At 37.3% G+C, this 13399-nt stretch overlaps 1 protein-coding gene across 1 annotated transcript in view; it reads left to right on the top strand.

Moving 5' to 3' along the window:
- Nucleotides 1-830: 830 nt before the first annotated feature.
- SH3YL1 (SH3 and SYLF domain containing 1) overlaps nt 831-13399 on the top strand; it is a gene marked incomplete at its 5' end in the record, with an annotated part of 39622 nt that continues 27053 nt past the window's right edge. The window contains 4 exons of the mRNA XM_088162354.1: nt 831-840; nt 9399-9509; nt 10513-10626; nt 11112-11176. Of these exons, the coding sequence (XP_088018480.1) occupies nt 831-840; nt 9399-9509; nt 10513-10626; nt 11112-11176 (300 nt within the window). The remainder of the gene's footprint in view (nt 841-9398; nt 9510-10512; nt 10627-11111; nt 11177-13399) is intronic.

Genomic DNA, 13399 nt, shown 5'->3' with positions numbered 1-13399 from the left:
CACATTTCATACCATTTAATTTACATCAGATTGCAGAGCCTAAGCTTATTTTGGATGTATTATTTTATATGATTATGGCATTTCAAATAAATCTTGCTTTGCTTTCCAAAAGGTCATCAGCTAACATTTCAATTTCTATCTCTGTAAACCTGAGTTTACAAAATACCTTTGCTCAGAGAACAACAGCCTGAAAACTTGACCATGAAGTTTACTTACTCCTTTTAAAAAGTTGTAGCAGAAAGCCTTAAACCTACATTCAGTGCTTATCCTCAGCAAGTTTGCTGATGACATGAAGCTGAGTGTTGCCATTGATACAACAAAAGGATGGGATGCCATCGAGAGGGACCTGGACCAAGCTTGAGAAGTGGTACCATGAGAACCTCATGAAGTTCAACAAGTCCAAGTAAAAGGTGCTGCACCTGGGTCAAGGCAATCCCAGGTACAGGTATCAATTGGGAGAGGAACTCATTGAGAGCAGCACTGCTGAGAAGGACATGGATGTTCTGGCAGACAAATGCTGGACATGAGTTGGCCATGTGCTCCTGCAGCCCAGAAAACCCAACTGCACCCTGGGCTGCATCCAAAGCAGTATGAGCAGCATGGCAAGGGACAGGATTCTGCCTCTCTGCTTTGCTCTCATGAGACTCCACCTGGAGTACTGCATTGAGCTCTGGAGTCCTTAGCACAAGACAAATGTGGATCTGTTTGAGCAAATTCAGAGGACAGCAACAGAGATGATCGAAGGAATGAAGCACCTCTCCTATGGAGACAGACTGAGAAAGCTGGGTTTGTTTAGTGTGGAGAAGAGACAACTCCAGGGAGAGAGGTGATGCTTAAAAGGTGACTTTTTACACATTCAATAGTGATAGAACAAGGGGTAGCAATTTTAAACTAAAACAGGGGGGATTTAAATTAGATGTTAGGAACACATTCTTTACTGTGAGGGTGGTGAGGCACTGGGAACAGGTTGCCCAGAGGAGCTGTAGATGCCTTGTCTGTGGAAATGTTCATGGCCACATTGGATGGGAGTTTGAGCAAACTGGTATAGGAGAACGTCCCTGCCCATTACAGGGCGCTGGAGCTGGATGGTCTTTCAGGTCCCTTCCAATAGAAACCATTCAATGATTCTCTGATAAAGGCTGTGAAGAGTTAATCAGAGTACCAGCTAATGGTAGACATAGTGCACATGCACGATTGGGGTGAGGCAGCTTGTCTCTCCAGGTTTAGAATCACCACATTTACATGCCTCTGATAATTCTGGCTTCCTTTGAGTTATCTTCAGAAGTATTTTAATTTCCATAACTCATAGTAATATATTTAAAAAAAAAAAAAAAACTAAAAAGACACACACGAAGGAAGAAATCTGCTCATCTATTCCCATTACTTCATTTCTATCAATGAAAGGCCGCCTGTGTTTGAAATGGTTCTTTTTTCAGAAAAGACTTGTGATTCTTTGTATTTTGGGCTGGTTTCATTCTGTGTATTTGTGTGCCAAAGTCCAAATGGAGATGCCTGTGTTACCTCTCACTGTCTAACTTAGCTGTCTTGCAGTGACCATACAGATGTAATGTAAGTTTGCATAAAGGTTTTCGGAAGTATTAATCTTAATGGCATTTGTTATTCCTCCCTCCACACAAATTGCTGTGATTTAAATGTATAAATATACGTAATTGTGGAAATATAAGCTTCACAAATTCTATTATAATTTGTTATTTTAATGTTCTCCATTAAAAAATTCTTCAAAATACTGTAAATATTTTAGCTTTTGATATTGATAGCAATGTCTGTGAGATTCTCATCTTTGAAATATAGAATTGTTGGACTGTTTTCCTTTTAGAGAATGTGGTATATTCTGTTATGTGTCATTCCTTTTGTATATTTGAGTTCCTGAATGCTGAATTTAATTGCAGCTTCAGTTTGCTCATGAGGTTTTTTTCATGGGTGCAGACTGTCATCAACAGCTAACTTCAGCAGGTTATTGCAGGTAAAAAAAGGAAAAACAGGCTGATTTTAACATGTATAAGAGTGGGGGGGTTTTTTTCATTTTCAGCTATATTTTTAAGCACTTTTTTACTTCTCTTACTGGAGTGTTTGGACAGAATATATTTCCATCTGTCTTAGGTAAACCTTAAAATACTTCCAGCTCCTTGATTTCTGTATGCTGTCGGCTACAGGTTCTTCAGACCTTTCTGGTCTGTTCTGCCTCTCTCACCACCACCAGCACCAGCTTAATGCAATACCATCCAGTAAACAATTTGTAATCCAGGGCGGGGAAGGAGGAAAGTGTAGTTACATTAATTCACAGTATAAAAACCATTAGAGTTGTGAAAGCACACATTAGAGTCTTCCAGTGGAGCTCAGCTGATACTCTTCAGGACCATGTAGTGCTTGCTGTAGTACTTGTACCTTGCCATAACTTGTACTATCATTGACAGATCAGTGATTTGTCACACCAGTGTTGATGAGCAATGAAGCATGGAAGCTGGTAAAGCTTCAGGAATCCAGGTGATAAAGATCATGGTAGAAATACATGAGCGTAGTGCAAAACTTCACTGTACTGAGATTCTGTTTCAGCTCTGCTTCCGTTGCCTTACACTGATATATGATGTGTTTGTCTCCTGTCTCCCTTGCTGTTGGTGCCTTTGTCAGAACTGTACAACCTTGCCCATTGGCTAACCAATGTGTCAGTGATGCTTTCTCATTCCCTGCTACTGCTTTTGTAGACTCCTTCCCTATACCCATAAGCAGGATGTTTAAAGTGTACATTCTGAGCCTTTCCTTGTTCATGGTCCTTGGAATCTGGAGGAAACCTGCTTGTTGCTGTTGGTTTCAAATCAGGAGTAAGGAGCTCAGGCTCTGAGCAGTCTGCAGAGTTTCAGCTAAAAAGGGTCATTATTGCCTTTATTTTGTGACATCCTTTTTCAACTTATTCCTCTATTTCTTTGACCTGCACAGATCTTTTCTTGATATCTCATTACCCTTGATGCTTTGCCTTCAATCATTGGCTTCAAGTGTTGGAAATCATAAATGGAGAGAGACTCACAGAGACATGTTTAGCATAGGCTGCTGCTCGTCATCCACGTCTCTGTATTGCATCACTTTTTCTTGGGCTGGGCAAAATGCTTACGATGCAAATATGGCATGCTGTTCGAGGAATTCCAAGTACCAGATGAATCCCAAGGCTGAGCTGGCTGCCACAGTATCATGTCGTTACACATTTGTGAAACCAAAATTGCATTAATCTCTAATTGCAATGCCAAATTGAAATTTCTTGTTTAGGCCCTTTTCCAGTGCTGCACAGTCTTGTTTTTCAGGTTTCTCCTTCCCATTAGAATGTTGTTTTTTAACTTTTCTTGACTATGCAAGTTTTCATGTTTATGAATGTTCATATTTTGAATGTTCTCTTTTCATATAAGTCTTTTAGCATTGATGTTCCTGTTGTAACCATGGGTATTTGCAAATCAGCTATGCCTTAATATGTTTTTGTGTTGTTTCTGAACTTCTTAGTGAAGTGAAAGCAAAGACTGAATTATTGTATGGGGCTCGTAGAGGTATTTGTCATTGTTTTTTCTTCTTCTTGTGGCCAAAAAATACCCACAAAACCACTTTTCACCAAATACTTCAAAGCTCAAACATACACAGGCAACATATGTGTGAAATCTGCATGCGAGTCTTTGTCTCCTCTTTGTCATCCATTCTTTGAAACTGTACTTTTGATGTTTGGATTCTCGTAATGCCACTAAGCTTTATTTCATCTGTTCATATTCAGCATAATTTTGATTGTATCAGAATTAGTTATAGCTTTTAAGTAAAAAGGCTTTATTTATTCTTTAATGCACCTTGCTCAGATAATTTCACCAAATGTTCAGCCAGCAAATTATTACTGTTAGTCAGAATGTAAATTAGAGGCTGACGCACTTGCCTCATCAGCTTACAAATTAAGCAGTTAATCAATTTTGGTGTGATATTCCCCCATGGGGTTTGTGTTGCTGACTCACATATGCTCAATATCTTCTCCTTTCAACAACAAGCAGGAGTGCAAATGAAGCTTGCTCCCAGCTGAGCATTCGCTGGTCACGGCATTCCAAATCCATCAGTCAGTGTAGCCTCCTGATAGATATTATTGTCTTATTGCTCCTGGTTACCTCTTTCCTGAGCAGTGCTTGAATACAAAACAGACAATTAGATATGCATACTTAAAAGCTAATAGTGAAGACAGTGCTACAGGGTTATTACGTATGTTATTGATGGGGTAAACTGAACACGGAAATTCTGCTTATGTCTAAATATTTCATACAGTATTTTTGTTAAAAAGCAGATATGTCTATGTGATTTTTTCAATAGATATTAAATGAGTTTCTAAGGAACTAATTTTGCAATCCAAATCCTAAGGCAAGCTTGAGGGAAAAGAGGATAATTTGATAGATGAACAGAAGTTGAAATAATTTTTGAGGTCACAGAAATCTCACTTACAATTTGCTCTGTTTATAGAGTGATTAAAATAAATAGAAACAAGAATTTACTCCTCTGCCTTCACTATAATATTTATTTTATTTCTGTTGTATTTTGCAACAGATGCCACTATTTTGTAGTGCAAACTTTGATGTCTTTTTTTTTTAAGTGAATAGCTTCAAATTGTCTGACATATTTATACTACTTTTTATTTACTAGGGTTTTTTTTACTAAAAAAACAATATTTTTTCTTTGCCCTTGGACAAAGTTTTATGAAATTGATTGATCTAAAATTAAATGGTAAGAGTCGGGCCTCAGCCATACTATATATACACTATATATCAAACCATTAAACTTTGCTTTTTTAGTGTTGTTGACTCTGTCCTTATATAATCCTGAACTCTGTCAAAATCCTGAGTGTGGCATAACCCAAGTGGGAGAGCCAAGCTTCCCCCTTCCCTCAGTAATAAAAATACTATTTCTTCTGCTGTGGTTCTAATATCCACCAAACTGGGAATCCAACCAGGCTTTATCAGGCTTCATATTATACATAATTGAGGTCAGGGTGTGGATTTGTTTGGGTTTTTTTTAAAAACAATTCATCAGTTCTTCAAGACTCCTGGAGGCATCCTGCCAGTTCCTTAGTATCTACACAAGGTTATGGAAGTAAACAAGGAACTCAAAGTGAGCCGCTATGGTTACCACTTTGAGTAACTGGGTTGGTTTTCAGCATGGAAGTGTTTAATCAGGTGGCTTATTCATCCTGCCCATTGTTAAAACCTCTCTGTGCCATGTTTGCTTGCCAATTAATGTTAATGCAAATTAAATTTTCATACCTGCTACTGTCTAAATTAAAATCTTACTTGCAGCCCTTCTCTGCAATGTGTAGCTTTGAGCTCTTCAGTTGGTAGCATGTTCAACCTCTTTCTTTCTTCCCTTTTCTCCTCTCTGTACTTTTATTGTGCTTTAGAAGTATGACCCATTTCTTAGCTTCTGAAAGTGCACAAGTCTAGCCACGTGCAAAGTAACTGCAGAGTGCAGAATGCTGTTATCAAATCCACCTGCTGTGTCTTAGTCCAGAAAAATAATCCTGCATTACTTCAGTCTGTGACAGGAAGGGAAAAAGTAAGAGATAATGGAGGAGTGAATTCCTGTAACTATCTAAGGAATGAAGAAGAAATAATGATACAGGAAACAAGTGATATAAGGAGAAGGTGAAGTTTCTGATGTTGGTTTGAGGATGGGAACTTAAGCTTTTCTGTGCATACTGTTGTAGTGTACAACTAGATGAACGTCTCTCCAGTTTCTCCATTCCCTGGTGATAAAGGTACCCCCCACTATGTGACACAAAAAAAACCCCCCAAAAAATAAAAAGAAAAAACAAAAGAAAAACAAACAAAAAAACCTTTTAGAAAGGTTGAAGTGGAAATATCTAATTTTTAATTTGCTTAACTAATGCTATTTTTCTGTGCAAAATTTGTGGTTTAGAATACAGTTTTTTGAATCAGTGCAGGAAAGCCATAGAATGGTTTGGGCTGTAAGGGAAAAGGACATCTAATCCAACCTCTCGGGCAGTAGGCAGGGACACCTTTGACTAGAGCAGGTTGCTCAGAGCAACCAATTATGTACTGAAAGGTGAAGGAACAGTGAAGTAGTAACAGTATTACTTTTGCTGACTCCTGATGTTCAGCTTTGAATTGTCTTCAATTAAATAGTAGCTCCTACGTGCACAGTGGCATGCACACAGTGTTTTCTGATAACCATCAAATCTTTCTGAAACAATTCTGAATCTGAAATCTGAAAATGCTTACAAAAACTTAATTGTTTTTCCCCCACTCTATTCTTCCTGTTTGCAGACTTTCAGGTCTGAAAACACCTCATTTTCTCAATGGATTTAGCTAAGGGATTTATTTTATAATCTGTATGAAATATGAGCTGCTTGTTTTTAAAACTTTTTAGGAGTAGGAAGAATAATTGGAGATGTTTCTCCAAATTCTGAGATTAGGCAAAGAGAAGGAAAGGAGAGGAAGGAATGTGTGGGTAAACAAGGAAGAAGAGTTTGAGAAGAGCACAGAAATTTATTTTATTTCTCTAATCTAGAAGCCGGATAATGCTTACTTTTGTTCAGTAATGTTTTTAACTCCCTAGTGTTTTCATATCCCCAGTGTTTGGTTTGTTTTGGTTTTTTTTTTGTCTCCAGTGTACTGGTCTTATTTTCATTGTCTTGATCACTTTGCTAAAAGTCCTGCATGGTCAGGCATGTAACTGTCCATTTTACCACAGTTTAATCTTACTGAACCATGAGAAAAATTAAGTACCATGAAACGTAGACTAGGTAGGTGAACCTTCCCAAACTCGAGACCTCTAGACCTGAAAAGTATCTTAAGTGAAAACCTACCTATAGAAGTGTTCAGCTGATTTTGCAAATGGACATGCACTGCATATTACAATGTTAATTGTTAGTTACAAATTATAATATGCTAGTTTTATTCTTTGTGCCTCTTGAGAAGAATGGTATTGCAATATGCTTTTTGGGACTGCTTCAGTTTATCTCCACAGGGATATCAAAGATTTTGTTTTCCTCTTACAACATGCTGGTCATATTTGTCCTCTAACCTTGAAAATGCAGTGTGAAGTACAAACAACATATGCTCCACCCCAGTTTGTTAATCTACCAAAAGCAATTATGAGTTCATGTTTTATTTGAGCTACACTGGCCTCTCCTCTTTCCATGTAGCCTGGTTCCAGTCTGGGGAAGCCTTCCAACCACAGAAGAAATGAATGTTCAAAACTCCTGCAAGCAGTTTGACAATTTTAGTACTGTAACAGTCACAGAAAATTCACATGCTAAGAACTTTTCAGAATATCCTGAGCTCTTAGAGCTTCACCTTAGCCTGTCCTCTCACACACGGGGTCTTGACTGTCATCCTAATTTTCTGAAAAGAGAAGGGATTATTAGGAGATAGAATTAATATTTCTAGTCTGATAACTGCAGCGTGGTTTAGAGTCTGTTGCATTCTGTACATTTCCTTTTGTTCCCAGAGAGGCTGATATTTCTGCACAGCCTTCTGATGACTGATGTCACTTCAAACTCTTCAAGGTTGTACCTGCGGCATCTTCACCAAAGCCAGATGTTGTGGCAAGCTCTCTCAGGCGACACTAATCCAGACATTCAGCTGTCAAAATCTTTCTTCTTCTTGGAATCTTCCTTCTTGCCCAGAGAACATACTAAAGGAATATTCTTCTCTTTGAAAAATGGAGGTGTATCATATTTTAGTCAATGGAGCCTGGACAGAAATCTGGCTGATTTGCTGCTATGTGCTCCACTTGATCTGAGCTGAATTTCTCTCTAAGCTTCATGGATGTAACCTCAACGTGTATTTAATCCTCACCTTATTGGTTTTGGGTGGGAATGTTGCCCAGAGTGAAGAGGTGAATGGATGTTCAGGAAATGCCAGTTAAAAAAGTAGTTCACTTTTGACTGAATATTGTTTCTCTATGCAGAGTCTTGTTTATATGTTTGTGAATTTAGGAACAGTAGAATTTTATGGAAATACTGTCACTAGTTTTTTTCAGAGATGTGCCATGAGATTAGATGCATCTTTGGTCTGGTAATATATTTATGTGTTAGCTGGACGGTTTGGTTCTGATAACTTTGGAAACAGTGAGTGTTGTTATGTCCAGATAGGAAAACAAGAATAATTTAAGTAGCTCTGAGGGATTTTAGTAGATGTAACAATCAAGACTAAACTCCTATCTCTTTAACTGCACTAAGGCTTCTTTTTGCAAATCTACAGGTGAAACATTACTATTCATACACAAAATGGTATTTATAATGTTGCAGAATACTAACAATTTATAATACTTTATTCTATCTAGTTGTTCACTAGTGACAGCAGATCTGGTGGATCAAATCGGAATAAGCATGTCTGTAGACTTTATGATCTTGTCCTCCCTTGTTTGGAGCACAGATTTCAAGATTTTGTGTGTTTGCTACTGTACTCTAAAGCTTTGTAAAGTAAACGTAACATCTCTAATCTGTGCTTTTTCCTCAGTTTAAATACATGAGGGGATTATGTTAGATCACATTGGAAAGAAAATATTGATAAGACTTTCAACAGGAAGTAGATCTCTAAAGGAAATTTCTTGATCTGAAACAGAATTTTGTTCACTTTCAGAACATGCCACATGTTTAGCTCTGTAAAAGAAGCATCCTGAAAAGATGCAAAACATTTAGCGTTCATGAGTCAGCAGTTGCCAGTTGCTCTGCTGTTTGAAGGACAGCAGAGTTGATGGTGGTGTAGAGAAGAGCAATTAGAGTGGTGAGTGATGGAGCAACTACCCTGAGGAGAGATTAAGAAGGCTGAGACTCCTGAAAGAATGTAGGAGGCTGGGGGCTTTGTCTATTTGTAAAAGCATTAAGGTAGTCGGTAAGTTGAATTCGTTAGGTATTCACCAGAACTTGTGAGACTTGAGCTAGCAGGCATTCACTGTAACTAGCAGATTAATTTAAAATAGAGCACATGCTTCTTTAAGTAGGAGGTGAACTGCTGCTGGTGCAGGAATTCTGCTGGCAGAATATTAGCAGATTTGAAAAAGCACTAGACAAATTTGTATGCAATAAACCGATAAATAAATAGTGACAAGAACAACTAAGGATGTGTGTCAAACACCATAGCTGTTACCAGTGTGGATTCTGAACACATGCAAGAGAAAGAGATTGCATAAAAGAATCAGGCTTGTGTATTTTATTAAGTGGTGTCTTCAGTTAAAATTGTCAGAAACAAAATGTGGATCTGATACAGAAGATAACTTCTTATATTCACTTGTGTTTATTTTATTTACTCTTTATTTGTAAATAACCACTTTTCCCATACAAATGATACTGTTTGTTTCATATGAGAGATCCTAAACTGACCATAATTTATTTCTTTCATGCTTTACAGTGAACAACCCTATACCTTCCAACCTGAAGTCAGAAGCTAAAAAGGCAGCTAAAATTCTACGAGAATTTACAGAAATAACTTCCAGAAATGGACCAGATAAAATCATACCACGTGAGTAAATAAAACACTTTGATTCAGCTAAAACCTTCAGCGCTCTCTGTGTTGCAGTCATGCTGTCTTTACCAATTTCCTGTTTCCACTGACCACAACTTAGAGATGAATGAAAATTTCAGGTGCCATAACTTCTTTGAAAATATTTTGGAAGTAAAGGGTTTCAGTTTGCTGTATTCTTGGTAGATGTTACTTACTGTGAAAGATCTTTTGAATGTTTACTGTTACAAGGTACCTGCACTGGAAGGATTCCCCCGTGGGTGGACGGACTGTCTCAAGCTCAACTCTGTAAATGTCTGTTCTTCAGAGAGAACCTGGCATAGTAGCTCTAGCTCTTGAATATCTGTTGATTAGAATTAGCTAGATGGAAATAAGTTGAAGCAAAGAAATCAGGGTGATTTTCCTTTTGATGCTGGTTCAGGACTCTTATTTGCTGCTTTATTTTTGCAGTTGTTACTCTGTGTTTCCCCTAGTGTCTTCCTCCACCTGGTGTTGCTGGTTGTGGTTTTGAATCCTTAACTGTTAAGTTCTGGAAGGTCTGCAATAAGATTTTCAGGATGATAACACATCAGTATTTGCCACAAACACTGTCTAATGATACAAACATGTTAGGCTGCTCTGTGTTGCTGTGATTGAAATTTAGACTCCTCCAAAAATTTGTGGAGACATGGTTGTCAGCTATTCACTGCCTGTTTTCTGTTTATCTTGCCAAGGGTACTCACACAGTGTGCGCCACTAAACAAATTAATTCTATACAAGCTAATCAGGACACACGAAGCAGTTGTGGCAGTGTATAGATTGTTACAAGCTAATGTGACCTGCAGCTAGGTTTGTGGTTCTCTGTGGTGGAAGTGTCATTATCAGCTCAACTTTTTTTGCAGTTTTCTTTAAGCTTTTGCTTTAATTATTTGACTCTTGGGTTCATATTTGTTGAATGTTTTGTTTTCCCCTTCTCTTAGAACTTCTCTTGCAATGTCTTGAGTAAATGATTTTGCTGTTTCAGCTCATGTAATAGCTAAAGCCAAAGGCCTTGCAGTTTTGTCTGTTATCAAAGCTGGATTTTTGGTGACTGCTCGAGGTGGAAGTGGGATTGTATTAGCTCGTCTTCCTAATGGAGGTAAGTGAATATTTTGTCCTTCATGAGAGAATTAAAAGATATAAAAATCTATTTTTTCATTATTCTTTTCACAGCATAAAACAGGAGATGTGTGATGAGTCAGGCAAATAGGTGACAGGTGACAATGTTTGGTGTGAAAGCTGTTTTCAAATCTTTGTACCTTTGTTTGACCAAATGTAAATGCTTTCAGTATCTTTGTGGAAAAGGATGAAATATGAAAGTACCTACTGTAAAATTCATTCGAAAAATTGGTTATATCTGATTATTAAGAAGTATATGATAAATAATCTGTAACAAGGAATTGTTTTGATTGTGAAGGTTTGTATTTCTTAAATCCTTTCTTATAGGATGAAGCATTATAGTTATGATTCTATTGTAGTGGTTTTGAACATAGTTTTAAATAGAGAATTTGTTTTTTAACTGTAAAAATAAAATTAGTATTTCTTGTAATATATGGTGAAAATGTATCTTCTTTCACATGACAGCCTGGTCTGCTCCCTCTGCAATAGGAATTGCTGGTCTTGGTGGTGGATTTGAAATTGGAATTGAGGTATGGTTTTGTATTTGAAATGCTCGTTGGTAACTTTTTTTGCAAGAAATTAAAATACATTGAAAAAGTTCTAAATGTTAGTGAGATAGTAGAATCTACTTTTATGTACAAAATACTATTATGAAATCTGTTTATCCAAACAAAAGAGTGATATTTAATCCCATCAATGAAATTATTAAAGACATTTAGATGAAAAAAGTGACATGACACTAATTTCCTTGATTTCTCACTTCTTGCAGACTGAATTTTTCACTTAGAGAGAGCTTCCTGTCAGAGTTCCCATATAAAACAATTGAAGTTAATTCAAAAAGCATCCTGTAAGGGCACAGGGACTCCATCTGGCAAGAAACAGTGTAAAGAGCTGAAGTTGGAGTAAAATGGACTCCACTTAATGTTACTGTACCTCCCACATTTGCCACTCACACTTGTGGTTACTGACATAACCCTTCAGTTTGAAAGCACCAAAATTGATGATGCCTCTTCTGAAGGAACACTACAGAAAAGGATCCAGTTCCAGCCAGCAGAAATGCTTAAGTAAAGGACTCCCAATATTCAGAGAAACCCTGATGAGCTGAGCCCTGACAGTGCTCTGCCTCTGCTTCCTGCTTCTTCTTCCTCACAGCTCCTTAACACTTGTATGTTTTCATCTTTCCTCTGCTTCCCCACCCTAGCCTTCAGACTTTTCCTTCTCTTTGTTTAGCTTCTGTTCTGCTGATTGCCAAAGAAAATCAGAATAACAATACACTGCCAATATGATCTCTTGCAATGGGCATTCTGCTCTTCAGAAGAATCCATGGATCTGGGTGATCCATGCCAGCCCCCAGTACATCTACAGCTAGCCAGCTATCCCTGTCCTGGCAGTCAGTCAGCCAGCACTCACATATTAAGCAACAAATCGATATTTTCTTCTCTCCTCATTTGTTCACTGTGTGATCTCGGGCATTATTGCATGCAGTTTTTAAAGGATGATGTGAATACAAAATCATTAATTTTTATAAGGAATTTTCATTGGTTCTCATTACTACAGGATCTGAATGCATTTTAAAGTGTTCATCTTGAGCCCTAGACCTTGTCTTGTTGTGGGGTTTGTTTGGCTTTTTCTTTTCTTTTAAGCCTCTTCATGTGTTTTGATTAATGTATGAAAATTTTCTTTGCATCATCCCCACCTGATATTTTAGATAACGTAGACATTTACTATTGATACTGAATCAAATAATTTCAATACAGAAGCTATTTGTGAGAGGGATTTTTCCCTGGGTAATACTTTGCCCTTCATTCGAAATTTAAGTCAGCTTAAAAAATGCTGTTTCCATACTGCCATTATTATAACACAATCTTTCTTATTTCTTCTAGAAAATATAGAAGTATAGAAGTTATAGAAGTTACTCAGAAGTACCTGAGTGACTTAGGAGCCCAAAGTCCCATTTCAGCATTTTTCTAGTCCTATATGAACTTAGATGTTTAAGAAACTAGGTGAAATTTATTCCTATAGGAGAGATTATAGTTGACATAGTTGTAATGATACTTATGGATGTTTTTAACAAACAAGAAAGGAGATCACGCTTCAGAAGTCACAGTGACTTGGTACTTCAAATTAAAGACCGGTTTTAAAATTCATATAAATTCTTTCCTTGAAGACTTTCTCACTATGGATTTGCTTATTTTTAACAATGGATTCATACTCTTAATGGGTAAGAGGAGGAAGCAGTATCCTGAAAGGCATTCTCCCTCCATGGCTGGATGATTCACAAACTGCTCCTGTAGCCATCTTTTGTTTGGAATGGGGTGGAGGTTACCAGGGGGCTAATGACAAAGACCTCTCTTATGCTGTGTGTAATACTTCTAGGCAGCCTTGTTTTGCAAATAATCTGGTATTTCCTCTTGTGTTCCCTGCTGTCACTGTTTGGATTTTGGGGTAAGTTGAAAGTTTTTTTCTGAACCTGGCTTTCAGTCAAGTCCATCAGATGAAAGATCAGGTGAAAGTCCTTGGGTATATTGCTATTTCTTCAATTATTAGGTTTGATAGGTTCTTGAAACAACTGACTACATCTCATATTCAAATCTTTAAAGATTAATTAATAATTCATATACACACACACAGATATATAAAACTTCTGTTATGAAAATAAAGTTTTAACAATAGAACCCGTATTCTCTTTGCTTTTTATACTTTGTGCAGGAATTTTTGTTCAGTAAGTTCTATCTTGCCTTTATTACTTTAAT

This window comes from Sturnus vulgaris, chromosome 3 (assembly GCF_052056855.1).
Source record: "Sturnus vulgaris isolate bStuVul1 chromosome 3, bStuVul1.hap1, whole genome shotgun sequence".
Lineage (NCBI taxonomy): Eukaryota > Metazoa > Chordata > Aves > Passeriformes > Sturnidae > Sturnus > Sturnus vulgaris.
The sequence above is the reverse complement of the archived record's forward strand: the minus strand, read 5'-3'. Positions and strand labels throughout refer to the sequence as shown.